Below are 23,667 nucleotides of genomic sequence, written 5' to 3' on the forward strand. Positions count from 1 at the left end.
TTCTTTCCAAGTCAAGTTGTTGTCCTTTCAATCTTAGTTGTTGACGGTGCTGTTCAGCTTCAAGTTGTTGTCCTTTCAGTCTTAGTTGTGGAGGGCGCAGCTGATCTCCTGGTCCAGTTGCTGTTGTTAGTTGCAGGGGGCACAGCCCACCATCCCTTGCGGGAGTTGAACCGGCAACCTTGTGGTTGAGAGGACGCATTCCAATCAACTGAGCCATCCGGGAGCTCAGTGGCAGCTCAGCTCAAGGTTCAATCTTAGCTGCAGGGGGTGCTGCCCACCATCCCTTGTGGGACTCGAGGAATTGAGTTGGCAACCTCATGGTTGAGAGGATGCGCTCCAACCAACTGAGCCATTCGGGAGGCACCTCAGTTCAAGGTGCCGTGTTCAATCATAGTTGCAGGGGGCGGAGCCCACCATCCCTTGCGGGACTGGAGGAATTGAACTGGCAACCTTGTGGTTGAGAGCCCACTGGCCCATGTGGGAATTGAACCGGCAGCCTTTGGAGTCAGGAGCATGGAGCTCTAACCACCTGAGCCACCGGGCCTGCCCAACCCTATGTCTTTTAATTGGAGCATTTAGTCCACTTACATTTAAAGTAATTATTGATAGCTGTGTAATTATTACAATTTTATTGTTTTCTAATTGTTTTGTAGTTCTTCTCTGTTCCTTTCTTAATCTCTTGCTCTCTTCTCTTGTATGTGGATGACTTTCTACATTTTCATGTTTGGATTTATTTCTCTTTATTTTTTGTATATCTCTTGTAGATTTTTGGTTTGTGGTTATCATTTGCTTCCTAAACACCAAGCTATGTTTGTAACAGTTTATTTTAAGTTGATGGTCACATAAGTTTGAACACATTCTAAACTTACTACAATTTTTACTCACCACCTCCACATTTATATTTTTTTCATTACTTTTTACTTCTTTTGTATGTGTTTGCGTGTATCCCTTAATGTATTATAATTACACATGATCTTTATACTTCTGCCTTTTCACCTTTGTATTAGCTTTATAGTTGGATGGCCCACTACTTTTACTGTTTGTCTTTGTCAATGAGATTTTTTTTTTCCTTTATTTTTTTTTTAATTTTCTATTTAAAGAAGTCCCTTTAACATTTCTTGTAATACTGGTTTAACTTTTTCTTGTCTGGGAAACTCTTTATCTCTCCTTCAATTCTAAATGATTGCCTTGCTGGGTAGATTAGTCTTGGTTGTAGTTCCTTGCTTTTCATCACTCTGACAATTTTGTACCAATCTTTTCTGACCTGCAAAGTTCCTGTTGAGAAATTAGCTGACAGTCTTATGAGAGCTCTCTTGTACATAATTAACAGTTTTTTTTCTTGCTACTTTTAAGATACTCTTTTTGCTTTAACCTTTGACATTTTAATTATGTGTTTTGGTGTGGGCCTCTGGGTTTATATTTTTTGGGACTCTGCACTTTCTGGACTTGTATGTCTATTTCCTTTGTCAGGTTAAGGAAGCTTTCCATCATTATTTCTTCAAATATGTTTTCAATTCCTTGCTCTCTCTCTCCTCCTTCTGGGACCCTGTGATGTGAATATTGGTGCACTTGATGTTGTCCCATAGGTCTCTTAAATTGTTCTCATTTTTTTATTACATTTTTTTCTTTTCGCTTTTCTGATTGGGTATTTCCTGTTACCTTGTCTTCCAGATTGCTGCTTCAGTCTTCTACTTCATCTAATCTGTTTTTGAGTCCATCTATTATGTTTTTCATTGCAGTTACTGCATTCTTTATATCTGACTGGTTCTTTCTTTATGATTTCTATGCCTTTGTTGAGGTTCTCAGTGAGTTCATCTGCTCTTCCCTTAATTTCATTGAGCATCCTTATAACCAATGTTTTCAACTCTGTACTGGGTAGATTGCTTGTCTCCATTTTGTTTAGTTCTTATTTTGGAATTTTGTCCTATTCTTTCATTTGGAACCTGTTTATTTTTCTCCTCGTTTTGGTGGAGATCCTGTGTTTGTTTCTATGTGTTAGGTAGATCTGGTACATCTTCCAGTCTTCACAGAGTGGCCTTATGAAATAGGTGTCCTATGAGATCCAGTGGCACAATCTCCCTGTTTACCTGAGCAACATGCTCCAGGGTTGTCCCTTGTATGGATCATGTGTGCCCTAATGCTGTATTAACCTTTAATTGCTGTTGGCACATCAGTGTGTGGGATTGACCTTCAGTCTGACTGGCTGTGAGAGCTAACCTTGACTGTAGTGAACAAGTTGTTGTGTGGGAGCTGACCCTATAGAGCAGGAGTCATTGTGGTGCCAGCTGCATCTGCCCATCAGGGTGTCATTTGTGCAGCTGGTTGGGTGGTGTTCTGGTGTGGACTGAAGCCACCCACCAAGTGTGTTGGTTCTGGAACCTCTTAGGAGGGGCTCCAGTGCGGACCAGTGTCAGCTGCCATTTGTGCCTGGCTTGAGTCTGCCGGGTGAGGGCTACAAAATGCTCTGTGGCTGGTTGCCACTTGTGCTGGTCTTGGAGGCACTCAGGGCAGGCTATGCTGTCACTAGTGCCAGGCTTGGGATACTTTGGTGGACAGCACGATGTGAGCTGAGGCCAGCCACGACTTGTGCCAGGCATGTGGCTTCTTAATCGAAGTTATATTGCAAACCAACACTGGATGTAGCTTATGCCAGATTTAGTTTGGTTCACCTTATGGGAGTTACAATGAAAGTTGATACCTGTTGCACTTTTGCTTGGCTGTGAGTTGCTTAGAAAGAGGTACAGGACACACTGAGGCTAGCCACTGCTTATTTGGGTTTTGTGGACCTTTGAGATATTTTAGGAAAGTCCACAGCATGAGCTGAGGATGTCCACTTGTGTGGAAAAGCTTCTGGAAGCCTCTTGGGCTAGGCATAGGAGTTGGGTGGGGTGGAATCTCAGGGAATCACCACAGCTGGGCAAACGGTGTTAACCAATTTAACAGAGAGCTCTGATTTGTGCCTGCCTATGCCTACTGGATGGGTTGGAGAAAAGCTCAACAAAGCAGCAATGGCACCGGTCAGCACTTCCATCCCTAGAGGGAATTGCCTCTTCAGCTCTCGCCCTGAAGCTATTCAATTCAGTTCCTCCCTGTATGTCCTAGGTGCTTTTAGAGCTGCTGACCCTGCACTGGAATGTAGAGTGAGTGAATTTTCGAGCCAGTGAATTTGTGAGTGAATGAGTTCATGCTGGGGCCCCTCAAGAGGAAGGCCTGGGACTCCAGCAGCACTCCATCTCATTCGGATGCAATCCCTACTGGTTTTTACAGCCAGATGATATGGGGATGCCTCTTCCCAGCACTGATGCCTTGGCCTTGAGATCCCAATTTAGGACTGGGACCCTTCAATCCTCAGGGGTCTATGCAGTTAAGATATCCCTCCTGATTTTTAATTGCCACATTGTGGATGTGGGACTTGCTTGTGCCACATCTCTAACCCTCCTGCCTGTCTCATGGTGGCTTCTTCTTTGTATCCTTAGTTATAGGACTTTTGTTCAGCTAGTCTTCATGTGATTTTCCATGATGGTGGTTCCATAATTTAGTTTTAATTTTGATATGGTTGTAGGAGGAGACGTGTACAACATTTGCTTACCCCACCATTTACAAGAAGTTCTTACAATGCATTCTGAATTGACAAGAAGAATACAAACTTTTTTTTGGGACAATTCCAATTTTGAAACGTTTGAATAACATAAGATTCACTTGCTAGGATATTCCCAGATCCTCAGGCCTTTGGGGTTTTTCCTTCTGATAATTATGTAATAGCATGTTAGATTTGAACTAATTTGGTTTTATTTTCAGAAAAACCCCAAGACAATTACGTAGGACCACCATGCAGACTTGTAAAGAAGGGTAACAAGGAACATTTATCATAAGGCTGAGGAAATGAAAAGGCCCAGAATTAGAAATTAGAAGAGGATTGAGAGGGAAGGGTCTTGGAGTGTGGGAGTACTTGCCCCTCAACTCACGCTTAGAAAAGGAACTAAAGGAGACATGCAGAGAGTTTAATATACGTACCTAACATTTTGGAGAATGTAGTGGACTTGTGTCTGCCTTACACTCGAGACATCTAAAGTGCCCAGACCTGGCTGGATGGTTTGTTTCTCTGATAGTGGAGCAACAGAGAGTTGGTGGCATTTGCCAACTTACACTCCTAGAGTCTTTCCAGACAGAAGATGCACGAGTGTGAACTGTGGGCCAGGGATGATTGACTCATTTGAGTGAAGGTTAACTGATGCTCTGCAGCAGAGTGAGCTGTAGGATTTCTTAAGGCTGAGGAAAGAGCCAGGAGCAGCCAGAGATGAATTTCCTCACATGGAGAGAAGTAGATGAGAGATCCACAGCAATAGTTTAGTGAGTCTGAAGAGCTCAGGAAGATGTGCCCACAAAAATAATGTTACTGAACCGGGCCTGTGGGCTCATTGCCCGTCGTACACAGGGAAGCCGAGTCTGAGGCAAGAAGTTTTTCACAGAAAAAATGGTTTATTTGTGAGGCAGCCAGACAAGGAGACCAGAGATATGGCTCAGATCGGTCTCCGTGATATGGGTGAGGAAAAAGCTTTTAAGAGGGAGGGAGTGTAATAGCAAATCTTATAAGACATTGTTTTGTTAACTTCTGATTGGGTTAGATTAAGGTGCCAGGCCAAGTGCAAATTATTAGGCACCCATAGCTTCTGAATACTGTCCACAAGGACTGGGTTTGTGTACAAAGTTTAGAAGAAATTCCTTTCCGGCTGTCCATCGGCATCAGTGTGGTTCTTTTGTTGGAATATGGGAGCTCATCAAATTCATTTTCATTAAAGCCCACATATCATCTTTTGCCCAACCAATTTACAAGGTATGAAGGAAAGAGTTAAGCAGTCCTGAGGCTGCTATCTTTAGAAAAGCCGGCTTGCAAAGTTGGCCCTTCGTTAGTTTCCAGGCTGACGAAAGAGCCAGCAGCAGCCAGAGATGAATTTCCTCATATGAAGAGAAGTAGATGAGAACTCCACAGCAACAGATTAGTGTCCCTGAAGAGCCCAGGAAACTGCCCACAAAAGTAATGTTACGGAACCAGGTCTGTGAGCTCATTGCTGGTTGTACACAGGGAAGCCAAAATCTGAGGCAAGAGGTTTTTCACAGAGAAAAGGGTTTATTTGTGAGGCAGCCAGACAAGGAGACTAGAGAAACTAAATCATAAACAGTCCCCTATGTTGATATAAAGTTTCTTTACATGACAAGAGTGACTCACCGTGTCTAATCTGTGTATACAAACAACATAGCCATGCCGAACACCTACTTTCCATCTGGAATTCTGATACATGCTAGGAAGAAGGTGCCCACGTGACCACTCTCTAATTAAAAACCTTGAGCATTGAATCTCTAATCAGCTTCCCTGGTGGACAACACTTCACATATGTTGTCAAACTCCTTGCTGGAAGAATTAAGCGTGTCCTGCATGACTCCACTGAGAGGATTCTTGAAAGCTTGTGCCTGGTTTCCTGCAGATTTTACTTTGTGTGCCTTTTATTTGCTGATTTTGGTTTGTAGCCTTTTGCTATCATAAACATTTAGCTTTCAATGTGTCCTGGTAGCTTGGTGTCCTAGTAAGTCCTAGTAAGTCATCAAACCTGACAGTGTTGGGAACCTCTGACATACAGAGTGGGTTGAAATGTCTATGTTAAGATACAAAGATTTTAAATAAAAATATTTATTGAAAGCTTACATACTACGTGAATGGAATTATGCTCAGTGAAACCAAGACAAGTAGTCTAGACCTATTTTAAGAAAGTCACAGTATGGTGTCTATGTTTCCATACAGAAGTGTATAAAAAAATATTCAATTAACTGAGTCAAAGCAGAATAAGGAAAACTCAAGAAGCTTATTTCAATGGGAGTTTTGAAGAAGTAGACACCTCATCTTGTTCAAATTATCAGGAAAGCTAGAGACATGTGAGTTAGCCTTCAAAGAACAAGTAGATTTTGGCAGGTTATGATATCTGGAGTCATAAGGAGGGGAGTTTTGGAAGGTTTCCCTTCTAAACTTTCCCTTGAAACTTTGCAAAGGGATAGAAGGTATTATAAAGAAATGAAGTACAGAGTATATGGAAATAAAGTAGAATAAGTGTTACTTATGGGACAAAGTGGAACTTTCAAATGCTCTTGTTTAATAATCCTAGTAATTTGAATGTTTTATTTATAGCTCACTTCCATGCAAAGCTATGGATTATTGTAGAAGGCCCATCAAAATTATATAGCTTTTTAAAAGTATCTCTCTTAAACTCAGGCATAGAATTGACATTCTACTGGTTTCTAATTATGCTTTTTCTTCTCTGCCTCTCCTTTGTTCAGGTCCATAATGAATGAGAATTGGAACTCAAATTCTTCAGAAAACTGGCATCACAGTTGGAGTGTCAATGACACAAAGCATTATCTGTACTCAGATACCAATATTACCTATGTCAACTACTATCTTCACCAGGCTCAAGTGGCGGCAGTCTTCATTATTTCCTACTGTCTGATCTTCTTCCTGTGCATGGTGGGAAATACAGTGGTTTGCTTTATTGTAACGAGGAACAAACATATGCACACAGTCACTAATCTCTTCATCTTGAACCTGGCAGTAAGTGATTTACTAGTTGGCATATTCTGTATGCCTATCACGCTGCTAGACAACATTATAGCAGGTATGTTGACTTGTGTGCAGTGCAAAGATAATATGAGAACATGTCCCATCTCCCTGTAGCCATGACAGGGTCATCCATTCATTCACAAATTTTTATGGAGTTTAAAGACCTGTTCCAGGTACCTGTCCTCATGAGGTCTATAGTCTAAAGGAGAAAGATTATAAACTAATACTGGGGGTGCCAAAAGAATATATATATAAGTGGACACTTTGGTGAATTTTGCTCATGCAGTAGTTTGCCATGGTCAGAAGTGTCTGGATGCTGATGGTAACCACTTTGAATACCTCTTGTAATTGCAGAAGTGAAGCGTGACTTGTATTCATCTTTTGTTATTGGTATATATTGAATATTACAATTTTAATAGTTTTTTCCTTTCTTAAAATGTGTCTACATTTTTTTGGCACCCTCTGTATATAAGAGGTCAGAGAATGAAAAGAATTATGTTGAAAAATAAAGCAGTGACAGAGATGAGGAGTGGATGCTGTTATTTTTATAGTGTTCACTAAAGGTCATCAGTGAAGGGGATCTAATATGTATTACCAAAGACTATGAATTTGCTTAATGCAGTTCAGAATACACATAATATTGTAGAAATATTACTGAAGATATTACGGATTGTAAAGTTCAAGGAACTAGGAAGTTTGGTTTCAATTGATGCAGTGTCTTCAATCTAACACAAATAGATATTTAGGCCCTGTTGTCGTTAACTGGGGAGATTTCCAACAGTTTTTGATGGAAGATGGAGCAGCAGTCCCAATGATTTCTCAAAAAGTGGTAGTTTCATCAGTGGTAACTTACATATGCAACAATAAGTAATGACTAGTAACTTTTGAGTACTAGTCACAGAGTACTTTTGGGCCCATATTACTACTTCTTTTGCACTACATTGTATACTCTGAAACTGCAAGAACAGTGTATCTCCAGCTCCCAGTAGTTTTGTTACATAGGACCTGCTTAAGAAATATTTTTTGTGTTAATGAATAGTACTCAAATAGTCATATTCCAAATCTATAACAAAAAAGTAAAACAATAACAGCATACCAAAAATATTTAGAGCAGCCTGAGCCATGCCATCATTCTTATCTTTTATAGCAATCAACATCAATTTACAGAAGAATAAGAGGTTTCTCTATAAAATTTACCTGTTTCCTTCCTTTGTCTGGAGTGGGAGCCAGGGAGAGTTCAAAATGCCTATTCTATTACCGTGTACTCAAAGAGACTGTGTCTTTGTTATGTTTATCATTAAAAAACAATATTTATTGAGGATATACGTTTTCAAAATACTGTGCTAGGTAAAAAAGAAAGTGAAAGAATTGATAAAAATCATCATTATCATTCTCAAGAAACCTGTTTTATGAATAAGAAATGTTCTCAATATTTCCCATGAAAATATTTATAATTAAATTATCGTTTAAAAAATTTTCATATACATTACCCTTCATTATCTCTGATTCTCATTCTCAGGAGGCAGCCATGTTCAGCATTCTTTGCCTTTTTTTTGGTAATCACTATCATATTTCTAAGTTTTCATTATAATGTATTACCTTTGAACTGTAGAGATGTAATTTAGTTTTCATAATCCTCTTTTACCACAGGAGGTAGTTTTCCTCACCACACTCCACTGAAACGACAGCACTAGGACAAGAGAACGCAAATCCATAGAAACTGAATGTCAGATACTATTGAATGTGAAATTGAGAAAACAACAAGATTGGCTGAAATTCTGTATAAAATCAATCACACACATTTATACAGAACCACAAATACACATTCACACAAATATATGTTCACACTCTCTACCTCCTCTATTCTCTCGATATGATGATATAATTTTTGGTTAAATCAAAATTCAGAGGCCAGACAATTAAGTTTGTGAACTCATTCTAGAAAAAGTGCTGCATACCTCATTGCTGAATATCAATCACTGCAGTCACCTTCGAAGTTCTCCCCTTGGGAAGATGTGCACTGATGCCAGGCACCTAGTCCACCCTTCAAAGCAATTTTGGAGTTCTTTTTCTGGAATGGCCATCAGAGCTGTTGTCGTATTACCCCTGATGTCCTGAATGTCATCAAAATGTCTTCCTTTCAATATTTCCTTTATCTTCAGGTAAAGAAAGAAGTCATTGGGGGCCAGATCAGGTGAGTAGGGAGGGTGTTCCAATACGGTTATTTGTTTACTGGCTAAAAACTCCCTCACAGACAGTGCTGTGTGAGCTGGTACATTGTCGTGATGCAAGAGCCATGAATCATTAGAGAAAGGTTCAAGTAGTCTAACTTTTTCACGCAACCGTTTCAGCACTTCCAAATAGTAAACTTGGTTAACTGTCCAGTTGATGTACATTCATAATGAATTATCTCTCTGATATCAAAAAAATGTTACCAAGATCATTGCAACAAGTTCGCGAGCTTAATTGTCAGATGTCATACATTCTATTATGACATGTATCTTATCCCTGCTGAGCCAAATAGAGTGCTATGATAGCAATTTTTCTTTTATAAAACGTTTTTTTTTTGTTTGTTTTCTTGGATTTAATAAGGGCATCGTAGTTTGATTTGCTTAGTTTTGTCTGTGTACCTATCAGTAATGTATCCTCATATTGTCTTCCAGTAGTATTGATTTCTTGTGAATCCTTCAAACATAACAAGTAACCTGTAAATTACATATTATTCCTGTAGAGTGCTCTCAGTAGTCCTCTTCCCATCCAGACACAGTGCTCTCCAGGCAGGGAGCTCAACTACTACTCTGGGATGTCACTTCACTGAGACCCTAACAATCTGTTTGCCTCTCTCAATTCCCTTTTTCTGGATGCCATTTCTTTTTTCTTAGTTTATTTCTCTGTTAGTTTCCAGTGAAAGTGCATTGATATGAAAATGTTTGAGGTCTTGTAGGTCTGCAAATATCTTTATTCTGCTCTCACACTTGATTAGTTAGCTGTATAAAGTATTCTAGGCTAGACATTTTTCCCCCTCAAAATATTTGAAGAGATTACTCTATTATTACTACTGAGAAGCCAGGTATTACCGCTGAAAAATCTAATGTCATTTGACTCTTGCTTCTTTTACTCATGATTTCTATTTTGTCTTAAGACAAAATTTCTACTTTTGTCTTAAGCTCTTAGGGCTTCTATTTATCCCGTGTTCTAAATTTCAGGCAGTTATGCCTTCAAGTGTGTTTTTATTTTCATTTGCTAGATCCTTTTAATAAAAATATGAATGCCGTGTAATCCTGGGGAATTTTCTTACAGAGTTTGTTTCTGTTTTCCTTTCTTCAACTCACATTAGTCAGATATTGGAGATTTTGAGTTGCCCTCACCACCCTTTCTTCATCTTTTTTCTTCCATTTCTCTGTTTCTTATTATACTTTCAAAGATTTTCTTAACTTTCTTTTCCAGACTTTATGATGAGTTAATTTCTATTATTGTATGTTACATTCTTTGAGCTATTTTTATATTCTATATTTTCCTTATACTATTATGCACATGTTTCACGCATAGAAGGTGTTATATGAAGGTCTGACAATTTGCGAATGTGTTACAATGATGTTGCTAACCTGTTTTGATATCACAGGGATTGTTCATTATGCATTTGTACCAACTGGGCAAACAGTTAATCAAATGTGCTATTTGGAAGTGCTGAAAAGGTTGCATGAAAAAGTTAGACTACCTGAACCTTTCTCCAACAAGTCATGGCTCTTGCATCACAACAATGCACCAGCTCACATATCACTTCTGTGAGGGAATTTTTAGCCAGTAAACAAATAACCGTATTGGAACATCCTCCCTATTTACCTGATCTTGCCCGCAATGACTTCTTTCTTTACCTGAACATAAAGGAAATATTGAAAGGAAGACATTTTGATGACATTCAGGACATCAAGGGTAATATGACGACAGTTCTGATAGCCATTCCAGAGAAAGAATTCCAAAATTTCTTTGAAGGGTGGACTAGGCGCTGGCATCAGTGCACATCTTCCCAAGGGGAGAACTTCAAAGATGACTGTAGTGATTGATATTCAGCAATGAGTTATGTAGCACTTTTTCTAGGATGAATTTGTGAACTTAATTGTCAGAGGTTATTATTAATAATTTTTATTTGCTTTTTCATTTATCATCTACCAGATTCATATTGGTTTTCTCCTAAATTTCTGTCTTCCTGTTTTTTTTAGACTCTTTCATATTTGAGGTTTTCCTAGTGTCAACTGCTGCTTAGCTCTTGTGTTTCAGAATGAGACACTGTGTGGTTGCCTTGAACCTCTGCATGCCTGGGGATTGAGGTTAGGACCGCTAACAGCTTTATTAGTCTGGATCATTCACGGGGAAATCCAAAACTGTTACAATCTGCATGTCACTATTTTTGGAAGGATCACTCCCCAGGAAGAAATTCTCTGATTTGACATAAGGATATAAGGCTGGCTGTTGCATTCCAGACTGAGTGGGCCAGCGGTATTGGTATTGCGTGCAGAATATATACTTTCATTTAATTCTTCTACCTCTTCATGACATCCACTCCCCATGCACCTTGTGACTAAGAATCTGGAGCCACTGTGCTTCCACCTCCTTAGAGGGTATCCTCCTTTCTTCTACCCACCTGGGGAAAAGCCATCTGATTGCATTATACATAATTCAGCCAATCGTGTTATTTTCCCAACTTTATAGTCAGTAGTATCTGGCATCCCAGTTTCTATGTTTTTTTTTTTTTTTGTCCTACTACTGTCATTTCAGTGGAGTTTGGTGAGGGAGATGAGGTAAATCATGTGCTTATTCTTCCGTTTTCAACCAATGGCTATACACATGTTTTTTGCATTTTTTGTTGAAAAATAATACTATAACAAACAAATGAATTTTAGGATGGGGAAGACATGCTCTCCTTTGGTTTATTCAGTAGAGTCACTTAAGCACCTATTGCAAAATGGTCTGGATTGGTGGTAAAATTGTGTTCTTTTTAAAAGATATATTTAGATTACTTACGTTAGTAGGAATATTTTTAGTTAGGTAAGAATATTTTTAAAAATAAATTACAGGATATTTTTTTTAAGAGATAAATTTTTAAAAATCTGAGAAATAGGTAGCATTCATCTTTTAGAAAAACTAGAATTTTTGCTAGTGGGAGAATAATGTTACTTTCCTATAATAGATGGGTGCTTAGAATATCAAACTGCTATAATAATTTTGCTAATTTTTAAATAATCGTTCTGGTAAGTGAGGTTCAGTTAAGAAGGACTTCAGATAGACTACTTTTGTTCATGCCAAGTGCTCTTTGTTCTCAAAGTATGTCTTAGCTCCTGCTGCAGTATCAAAATACGACAGACTGGGTGCTTAAATGGCAGACATTGATTTTTTTCACCATTCTGGAGGCTAGAAGTCCAAGATCAGTGTGCCAGCATGGTCAAGTTCTTGATGATGGTATTTTTCCTGGTTGGTACACAGCCACTCTCCTGCTGTGTGTTCACATGACCTTTCTTCGGTGCATTCATGTGGGGAGACAGAGAGAGAGAGAGAGAGAGAGACCTTTCTCTTCTTCATTTTATAAATCCCATTGTACAGGTACCAAATCATGGCCTCATCTAAACCTAATTATTTCCCAAAGGCTGCATCTCCATTTACCATCACCTCGGGGATTAAGGCTTCAATATATAAATTGGGGGTGAGCACAAATATTCATTGCATAACAAAGTACCTCTATGGTAATTTGTCTGATTACATTACATATAAATAAATATTAACTTTATTCTACTTGTAACTCCTGATTCCTCATAATTAATGGGGTACATTTCTAAATTCAAATACTGATTTTCTTCCTGTTTTATTCATTTAAAGGGCACTATTGTATAAGGGTTAGTTGTCTGGACTGTGGAACCATACTTTTAGAATTCAAATCCTTAATATGCTGCTAACTAGCTATGGGAAAGACATGTGATATCTGTGTGTTACCTAGTCTATAATGTGAGGAGAATAATAAAGCCTTCAAAAGCCTATTGTGGAGATTAGATTTGTTAATAGATGCAAAGCACTTATGACAGTGCCTAGAATGTTGTAATTACTATATAATTTTGATATTATTATTATTATTATTATTATTATTATTATTATTATTCGTGTACTGAAAAACAGAGCTCTGGAAATAATGAAAATAATGGGAAACATTGATTGTTACCTGAATATCATTTCGGAAAGTTGTATGAATCTTAATTTCATGCCTTTCTGTTTATATTTTCAGTGAAATTTTAGAAAAAAGTCTTTTCAAAGACTAACTTCCTTTTTTCTCTTCCCCCCCCCCCCCCAGGATGGCCATTTGGAAGCATAATGTGCAAACTCAGTGGATTGGTCCAGGGAATATCAGTCGCGTCTTCTGTCTTTACTTTGGTTGCAATAGCAGTGGATAGGTAAGTCAGCACCAAAAGCTAAATCCAGAAAAAAATGGGCATGTCTTCAATTAATCCACCTAACCAGAGAAAAATATGTAATCTACTAAATTGGAGCAATACCTGCCAAAATTTTTGGATCCATGCTATCTACCTCTTTAAGAGAAAGATATATCTATATATCTATACCTATATCCATATCTATCTATATACTTGAGGTGCCAAAAAATGTATACAAGTGGACACTTTGGTCAACGATGCTCAAGCAGTAGTTCACTATAATCAGAAGTGTCTGGATGCTGATGATAACCACTTTGAGCACCTCTTGTAATTACAGAAGTCAAACGTGACTTGTATTCATCTTTTGTTATTGGTATATATTGAGTATTACAATTTTAATACAGTTTTCCTTTCTTATAATGTGTACACTTTTTTTGGCACCACCTGTCTATATTAAGGTCCTCCATATACCATCCCACTGGAAGTTAGATTTTCAACATAAGGATTTTGGAGGCACTCAAACATGCAGTCCATAGCAGTATAGTTTAACTATTTTCACACCAGAATCTTGAATTTTCCAATGGTGGAAATGTAAATGTGCTGAAATGTATCTGAAATTTTATCCATATTCTAAGATAAAATTCATTAATACATTCATTTATACACATTGTTAATCCGTGCCTGGTACTAGGCTGGGTTATGTAACATCTAAATACATACGTGCTCGTATATATACATATATACATACACACACACATACCCCACACACACACACACACTAAAGCTTCAGGAATAAGAAAAGAAACCTAAATGTCCACATTTTAAAATTAAATAATTAAAGATAATACATGTCTTCATTCCAGCTGCTATAATGAGAAACCATAGATATCGTGGCTTAAGCAGCAGACATTTATTTCTCACAGTTCTGGAGGCCGGGAAGTCAAAGATCAGGATCCTAGTAGATTCAGTGCCTGTTGAGAGACCTCTTCCTGGTTTGCCGAGGGCCCTCTTCTTCTTGTATCCTCACATGGTAGAGAGCACGAGCTCTCATCTCTTTTATTTTCTTAAAAGTGCACTAATCCCATCATTAGGACTCCACTCTCATGTCCCTATCTCAACCTAATCACCTCCCAAAGTCTCACCTCCATATAACATCCCACTGGGGAGTTAGGTTTTTAACATATGGATTAGCGGGGCACTGAAACATGCAATTTATAGCAGTATAATTTTACTATTTTTACACTAGAATCTTGAATTTTCTAATGATGGAAATGTAAATGTGCTGAAGTATATCTGAAATTTTATCCATATTTTAAGATAAAGTTTATTAACACATTCATTTATAAACACTGTTAATCTGTGCCCGGTACTAGACTGGGTTGTGTAGCCTCTAAAGCATATTAGACAATGTGCTGTCTCGGTTCACAGTCCGGTAGGGGTAGACAGATTCATTAACAAACACTTACAAATAATACTGTTTAATACGGGCCCAGTTGTGCAAGTAGAAAGTGATCAAGTTACCTGTCAGCACAGGGAGTGGTGGGGTTATAGAAGAGGTAACGTATCTAAATCTTGAGGGATCAGAAATTTACCTTGGGAAGAAATAGGGGAAGTGACATCTCTTATCTATCTGCCTAACATTTGAAATAGGAGAGCACTTGTCCAGAGATGTGGAGAGAAGCAGTTAAACTGCAACAGAGGCTGGTGAAGTGGCAAAGAAGGCAGTAGTAAAAAGCGAAAAGTGGATTTTCTATGGTCCCTTCCATTTTAAGAAGTTTAAACATTGTCCTTAAGACAACAGGGAGCTATTGAAGTCTTTTAAACGGGAATGATGACTAGTTTTCATTTTGGAAAAATAGGTAGAAATGATATGGAATTATGTAAGATTAGAGACAGGCAGAAAATTTAAGGAACTTTTGTAACTTAGATGGGAAAGGATGCATGCATTTATTAAGGCAGTGGCAATGGTAATTAAGAGATATTTGAGAAGGAAACTGAACAATGACCTGAAAGATGTCTCCCTAAGTGAAGAAACTGGATACACACATACACACACACACATACACACCTACACACACACACACACATACACACACAGAGATTTCAAAAGATGATATGTAGTACAATTGTTGATATCAAAAAACTTGGTAGATTCTATATTTAATATTGATTTATTATTTGCATCATTATTTATAATGTTTTCATCTGTTTCCCAGAACTTATCACATAGATCTAGTTTATTTGGTTTGTCACATAGATCTAGTTTATCTAGTTTATCTAGTTTATAAAGAAAATAGAATTTAAACATATGCTAACTACTATATGCCAAGGATACCTTTTTACATTAAATTTCCCAATTTATTATACTGTTACTACTATTATACTATTTTTTTGCGCACTACTTATTTGTTATAATAATACTTGTACTAATTTTATACTAGTAAGTAGTTGTACTACAAAATTATTTTAATATGAAGGTTTATATAAATTTTATTCCTTAATTATATAATTATACATGCAATCTTACAGTGAATAAAAGCCTATAATTTCCTTTTCATTTTTGACCTGAATCTTGAGATTAACACATATACTTCCACATTACATTTAGTATTAAATGTCCCTAAATTCCTTTTTCACTGTTTCTAGCCTGCCTCCTGAACAGAAATTTAGAAATAAACATTGCTCTTCATTTTAAAAAGTAAATGAAGTTATAATAATAAATAAATTGTTTATTTTTTTGATTTATCAAATATTTATTTGATGAATAATTATACAATGGTTAAAATTAATGAGCTAGGTCAACATATATCAAAATGCATAAATCTCAAAAGTGTACAAACTTAAAAAAGAAATTACATAATGATACACATGCCAATATAAAATTTAAAATATTGTAGATGCAGACTACTACTCTAAAAGCATAAAAATACATGATAGGAGAGATACATGGCAACTTCAAGATTTCTGTGGAAAGAGGAAGATGACAGAGATTAAGTAGATCTACCAAAAGAATTTCAACTGTATCTGTAATGTTTTAGGTTTTTTAAAAACTGATGGAATTATGGTCACCTGCTGTAACTGATGGTTTCAGTCACACTGTTACTGCCTGTCTTCCCACCCATACATCACTTCTCTATAGTTTCAGTCACCTATTGCTATATAACAAGTCATCTTCCAAAAGAAACCACTTAGTGGCTTAAAAATGGCAACACTATTTATTAAGCTCCTGAATTTGTGATACGGGAAGATTCAGCAAGTATAGGTTGTCTCTGCTTCATATAGTATCAGGTGGTGGGGGTGCTCCAAGGTCAGGGCTGAAGGCTCTCTCAGTCTCTCGTTGGTGCCTAGGCTGGGACAACAACTTGCAGAAGCTGGCTTTCCTCAGGCACTCTATCTCTATTTGTTTCCCCACATGGGCCCTACAGCATGGCAGTTTCAAGGTAGCTGGACTTCTTACATGTCAGTCCAAGGCTCTGAACGTCCGCCCTAAGAGAGAGCGCTGGTGAAAGTCATGCAATATCACTTCTGCATTCTATTTATTAGAAGTGAGTCATTAAGGACAGCCCATATTCAAGTATAAGAGAATAGAATTTGGAAGGAATGTCAAAGAGTTTGGACATGTTTTAAAGCCCCCACACTTCTATCTCTATCTAAACTACTTGCACTTAAGTGCTTTCCTCAGGGTCAGCTCTTGGAGGAAGCCAAACTACAAAGAAACTTCCAAACCGATTTCTTCAGACTAAGTTTTTCTCCTGAATTCTATACTTATTTTTAAAATACCTTCTGGATAACTTCATCTGTACATCCAACAACAAACACCTGAAACTAAACATGCCAGGAACTGAACTTATCTTCACTACCAGTCCCCCAAAAGAAAAAAAAACGAACCAAAAATCAGCTTCTTTTCTCATGTTCCCCAATCAGTGCATGTCTGGACCCCTCACTCAGTTCAAGTGAAAATCTTGATATTTATCCTTGAAACCTCCTTCTCTTTTCCGCTTCTGTCTTATTGCTCTTTAAGTCCCATTAGTTCTGGGTGCTCACTAATCGTGAGCCAGGCCACTATCTATTGTTGTTTGAGATAGAATACTGAGATTGTTTTTCCTAACTGGCTGTGATGAATTAATTTTATGTATGAACTTGCCTGAGTCACGAGGGGCCCAGATATTTGGTCAAACATTATTGTTGGGTGTCTGTGAGGGTGTTTTTGAGGAGACTGAATCAAAGGAATAGAGTAAGTAGACTGAGTAAAGAAGATTGCCCACCCCAATGTGGGTGGCCCTTATTCAATCAGTTGAAGACCTGAATAGAACAAAATTCTGACCCTTCTGCAAGTAAGAGAAAACTCCTCCTGCCTCACTTTTGAACTGGGACATCAGTCTTTTCCTGCCTTCAGACTTGAACTGAAACATCAGCTCTTCTGGGGTCTCAAGCTTACGTCTTTCGGACTAGAACTTACATCTAGTCCACCTGGTGACTCGCCTGGTTCTCAGGCCTTCAGACTTGAACTGGAATTACACCATTGAGTCTCCTGAGTCTCCGTTTTGAGTCTCCATTTTGCCAACTGCAAATCTCGAGATTACTCAACCTCCATAATCGCATGAGTCAATTCCTTATAATAAACATCTTTCAATATATATCCTGTTGGTTCTGTTTGCCTGGAGAACCGTGACTGATGCACTGGCCAAGTCCAAACTCGAGCATGATTTTAGCGTAATTGCATAATATTTCCATTGACAATTTTCTGTCAGGGAGCATTTTCTATTTTGTTCATCTTTGCATTTCTGAATACATATACATATATTTGTTGAATGATTAAATTTGGTTTAGAAAAAAAGCAAGAGCAAAGTACCTAGAACTGTGCCTATGAAGTTACTCATAATCTGAGAACGAGTGAATGGGAGGATTCACTGATTAGAAGACTGTAGGAAAACTTGGAGATTAAGACAGAAGATATTATACATACAATGATGTATAATAGTTTCAAAGGACAACAGAGCAGTGAGGGTATAAACTCACTAGTCATTATATGAAGATAAGTCAGATAAATTAATTTGGAGTTTCTGGACCACTTAAAGCTCTAAGTTTCCTTACCTGCAGATCTGCAAAGTAATAATTATCATAACATTTCAGTTTTATAGAGTCATCACAAAAGTCAAAGAAGATTAAATAGGTGACAGTACTTTGAAAACTATAAAATGTTATACAGTTGCATAATGGTATAATTATCTTATAATTAAAATAGTGACATTCAAGAATCACAATAACAAAATAGCAGTAAAATGAATGAGACTTACTCTACATACTGATGTTGAAATTTCATGCTCACCAGAGGATACAGACCACTGGGAACGCACATAATCGGAATTCATAATGCTAACACTTAGACACTTATAGCTATGAAAGAAACCACCAAAACACTTAGTGGCTTAAAACAATGCTTAATATTTCCCATGATTCCGTGGATTGGTTGAGTGCGTCTGTTTCTTCTGCTTACTGTTTTGTAGCATTACCCTGGAAACGAACTGGGGCTAGAACATCCTCGATGACCAGCCTCTTATCCTCCAGGGTCTTTCTCTACATGGCTTGTCATCAAATTCAAGCTTGTTTACAACCTGGTAGCTGGCTTTCAAGAGGAAGCATTTCAAAAGACAAGCCCCAGTGTGCAAGTGCATAAAAAGCTACTGTTTATGTCATGCTTGTTTGGCCAAGGCAAGTTTCATGGCCAAACACACAAATAACATGGGAGGACCACAGAAGGACATGAAGAAGAGCCTAAGAATATGGGCTCTGGAGTTGAACTGCCTGTGTAAAAAATCATGTGTTATTATGAGCAAGATTTTTACCTTGTCTAAGCCTGTTTTTCCACTTTTTAATGGTAAGCTTAAAGAGATAATCCATGTAAACCAATGGAAAGGAGTCTGGAACAAAGTATTAAATGTTCATATTCAGTATATGTTAGTTGCCACTATTACTTTTATTAATAATAGTGTTAGATGTACTCTAATTACTTATACTTTGAATTAAAATTTAACTCATATCAATGACAGAAAATGTCAATACATGCCTTTCTACTACTAATGGTAACTTTCTATGTTTTTGAGAGGCATATGGGAATTATTTAAATACATTTAATTCACAACTCCATCGGAAGTTATGAGGCACTGCCTCACTGATATTTGCCTTTGATTGCAGGTTTCGGTGTGTCATCTACCCTTTTAAACCAAAGCTCACTATCAAGACAGCCTTGGTCACTATTGTGATCATCTGGGTCTTGGCCATTGCCATTATGTCTCCATCTGTGATAATGTTAGATGTACAAGAAGAAAAATATTACCGAGTGAGACTCAACTCCCAGAATAAAACCATTCCAGTCTACTGGTGCCGGGAAGATTGGCCCAGTATGGAAATGAGAAAGATCTACACCACTGTGCTGTTTGCCAGTATCTACCTGGCTCCCTTGTCCTTCATTGTCATCATGTATGGAAGGATTGGAATTTCACTCTTCAGGATGACAGTGCCCCACACAGGCAAGCAGAACCAGGAGCAGTGGCAAATGGTATCCAAGAAAAAGCAGAAGGTCATTAAGATGCTCCTGGTCGTGGCCCTGCTCTTCATTCTCTCCTGGCTACCCCTCTGGACTCTGATGATGCTCTCAGACTATGCTGACCTGTCTCCAAGTGAACTGCAGCTCATTAATATCTATATCTACCCTTTCGCTCACTGGCTGGCCTTTTGCAATAGCAGCATCAACCCCATCATTTATGGTTTCTTCAATGAGAATTTTCGCCGTGGTTTTGAAGATGTTGTTCACCTCCAGCTCTGCCAAAAACGAGCAAAGCCCAAGGAAGCCAACGCCCTAAGAGCGAAAAACAATGTGGTCATCAATACATCTCATCAGTCAACCCTGAAACCTGTAATTCAAAACCCACATGAGGAAATTTGCTGTAGAAAAAGTGCTGAAAATCTCAAGCAGGAATTAGTGATGGAAGAATTAGGAGGAGCTACCGATAGCAATGAGATTTAAAAAGAGCTCGTGTGATGATTTTAATTCTATGTGTTATATTGAAATATTGTTGCTTTCTATGGCTTTATACTTCAATTCTTCCTAAGAATGTTCCAAAGGAAACATGTATAGAAAGCCCTCTCTGGAAAAAGCAAAGTAAACAAACTGGTCTTAGGTTCATAACCAATCTTATGTTATTTAAAATATGTACAGTGACTAATATACACGTTTGCTTGGATAAATCCATTTTTAGGAACAGATTACAAAGCCTGACCTTTTCCAACTTAGCTGTTTATGTATGAGTCAAGCATGTGTATTATGTCTGTAGACACACACTCACACACACATAGACACACACACACACACACACACAAACACACACACGCACACAGCCTCCATATGGTGATAAATGGGCAGTAGTTAGCATGAGAGTACGTTTACATTTTGTCAGTTCTCCCTTTACTTTTGGATTTGAAATTTTAGACTAAAGAATTATTTATCTGTTTTTTGCTTTTGAAATGTACTAAGCTTTCTTAGAAATAAGAACTACAATAGCAAATAAAAGCAAAGTATGTTTCTTTGTATTTAAAGGTGTTTTTTTTTTAAGAGTACAGTTAAACTTGGTAAAATCATAACATTGTTCCATAGGAGTTATTGTTGTCTTTTTAATATTTTCCCAAATGAAGTTAATGCCCTAGCCGTTTCTTACAGAGGTGATATAGGCCCCAATTTAACTCCCTTGTTAATAGGATCTCTGACATAAAAAAGCAAATCTTTATAAAATGCAGCAGTTGGCAGAAGAATGGCAGCTCTCATTTGAAGTGCTTTTGAGCAGAGATGCTCAAAAATCATCGTAAGACTCCCGTAAAGTTTGTACAGAGCAAGAACAATCATTCCAAATTCCCTACCGAGCACGACATATAAATGCAGCCCTCCTACTGGGTTAGTGAATTAATGCTACTGTTACGAAGGGAATTGCAAACCTCTGGATGCTGCTGTTACTTTGATGTCATGATAATAGTTGTAAATGCTAGCTTTTATTCTCGGGTGAGATAAGTCCCTGGAAAATTGGGAATTATAAAACAAATAGTTTGGCAAATAAAAATAAATTTCTGGGCTTGGAACTGGACTATCAAATTTTTCCACTCATTTAGGTAGTTCAAGCTAAAAGCTTTTCAATATTATAGGCCTTTGAGAAAATAATGGTTGAGTTTTCAACTGAATTGAGCGATGTGATATTTGAATATGCAGTGTTACTTCCTGCCATCTGGAAGAGTAACTTTCTCAAATTTTAGATACAGAATTTGATTTTATATTCCTCTGCCCTGATTTACTGAAATAATATTTACAGTTGGTGTACTTAGATGTTGAAGGTTATTTTGTTAGAGACTATCATTTTCTGACAGGCATTCCCACATTCTACCAGCACCTGAAAAACATCATAACTAAACCCCATACTCTTGTTACCACATGAAGGGTTAGTCTACCGGTTGCTGCAGACAGCCAATTATGCTGGTAACGGGGTGCCTTAACAGAAAAAAAGCTTTATTTCATGGGCACTGATGAAAGGAGAACTGGGAGTGAAAATGCTCAAAGTTCCAACCCAACTCTCCGTCCTCTTGTTTGCAGTTGCTTTTAAAGCGTGAGATGGGGGTAGAGGTCTTCAATGCGTGATTAGCTCATGGGTATCTTCTGACTGATTGGAGCTGGAGTTACAAAGAGATAGGAGTTCTGGCTCAGCACCAGCTGGTCTGGGGTTTACGTGACAGTGCTCAGCAAGAGTCGCCAGTTTTCTAGCCAGTGGAAGTTTTCTTGTTCCTGTAAAAACAACTCAAGGTATACATCAATATGTTACCAGCGATTCTAGAGGTGGAACTAGTGCCCCCAAACCGTGATTTATGTCTGAGAAAGTTGATTTAGGTGAATGTAAGGGAAAAGGACTCCGGTCTGATATCTTGCAAGTGAGAAACCAGGCGAGAAGGGGAGCCAGAAGGGATTCTGGCTTGGTTTTGCACTCTTACCTGTTAATTATCTACCTTTTATCACCTTCAACCTCTCATTACCTCTTCCCTAATGATTGCAAGACTCTCTTCACTGAATCCCATCCTCCCTTTCAGTCTTAGTCTTTCAGTAGTTGGCAGAGTCATCTTCCTAAAGTAGAAGGTTCTCCTTTGTAAAAACAACTTCAGAAGCTCTCTGCCTGTTAAAACATACAGACACTCAAAGCTCACCACCGCCTGGCTCATGTCTCCTGGTTGCATCTCCGACACAAATTGTTTTCTAAACTCAAATCAAACAGAGATGGTCAGCCTAGATTATTGTCTTTTTGTTTCATTTATGACTTAATCTTTGCTTCATTCACCTATCTGCCTGTCTACCCATTGTCCTAGGTCTATTAAAAAGCTATCTCTCTCAGAAAGTCTGTTTGCTTTCTTATAACAGAGGTGTTTACTCCCTCCCCAAAGCATTGTGTACAATTTTATGACAACCTCAATTGTATTGTAATTGTTCTGTCTTATCTTTGCAACTAGAATATAAATTATTATTTTTTTCTTAATCTTTATTAATTTTGTTGGGGTGGCATTGGTTACTAAAATTATATAGGTTTCACGTGTACATTTCTACAGTACATCATCTATATATTGCATTGTGTGTTTACCACCCAAACTCAGTTCTCTTTCCATCACCACATTTTGACCCCCTTTACCCTGTTCTACCATCCCCCTCCCCCCCCATTACCCTCTGGTAACCACTAAACTGTTGTCTGTGTCTAGGAGTTTTGGGTTTGTCTTGGTCGTTTATTGCTTTCAGTTTTATATCCCACATATGAGTGAAGTTATATGGTTTTCGACTTTTCCTGTCTTATTTCCAAGGGCATGATGAATGAGGCCTTACTCATCTTTAGATTCCCCACAATGTGGAGCACAAATAGCAACAGTAGTAAAAACTCAATCTTTTATTGAGACTTACGTCAGAAATTTTATATAATTTTGTATTTGACCTCAGACTATTAGATAAATATTGTTTATCCCCATTTTATACATATTAAAACTAGAACTCAGAGACATCAAGGAACTTATCTAAAATTGAACAGCCAAACTCTGTACAGTAAGCTCTGAATGGGACACAGGTCCATTAGTTCCAAAGCCTGTGCTCTTTGATCAGATTGTACCTCTAGATGGAGCTTCCTTAAATGTTCCAACATCAAACATATTTTTTTACCTCTCAATTTCTTAAAAATATGCCCAAGCAGCAGAGTTACTAGGAAAAGGAAAGAAACAATGTGTTTTCTCATCAAAATTGCAGGAGAAAGTATACGATGATGAACAATGCATAACTAATCTCAGACTATTTAGATATTTCATTTAGAAATACATTTGTTAGAATATTTTTTCCATATAGCAATTTTACTTCTATCAAACACTACAAAGAGAGCAAAGAAATGAAAGAAAATCGAAAAGAAAGAAAAGTGACTTTATGATAGAGATTTAGATACACTTGAACTCCAAGTAGGCACATTTTCAATTTTGGAGTTAGGGCTAGCTAAGAATTGACACAATTTTAGAAACAAATTTTGTTCTATTAATGTGAGACATGATCTTTAAAGTAACACAGCTGACCTTGTTCAGCTTCACAGG

The 23,667-nt window shown here is 37.8% G+C and overlaps 1 protein-coding gene across 1 annotated transcript in view; it reads left to right on the forward strand.

The window, feature by feature from the left end:
- NPFFR2 (neuropeptide FF receptor 2) overlaps nucleotides 1–20,451 on the forward strand; it is a 54,509-nt gene extending 34,058 nt beyond the window's left edge. Inside the window, exons 2-4 of the mRNA XM_033106411.1 lie at nucleotides 6,328–6,662; nucleotides 12,945–13,044; nucleotides 19,219–20,451. Of these exons, the coding sequence (XP_032962302.1) occupies nucleotides 6,335–6,662; nucleotides 12,945–13,044; nucleotides 19,219–20,050 (1,260 nt within the window). The 5' untranslated portion in view covers nucleotides 6,328–6,334 and the 3' untranslated portion in view covers nucleotides 20,051–20,451. The remainder of the gene's footprint in view (nucleotides 1–6,327; nucleotides 6,663–12,944; nucleotides 13,045–19,218) is intronic.
- Nucleotides 20,452–23,667: the final 3,216 nt, after the last annotated feature.

Source organism: Rhinolophus ferrumequinum, chromosome 5 (genome assembly GCF_004115265.2).
Source record: "Rhinolophus ferrumequinum isolate MPI-CBG mRhiFer1 chromosome 5, mRhiFer1_v1.p, whole genome shotgun sequence".
Lineage (NCBI taxonomy): Eukaryota > Metazoa > Chordata > Mammalia > Chiroptera > Rhinolophidae > Rhinolophus > Rhinolophus ferrumequinum.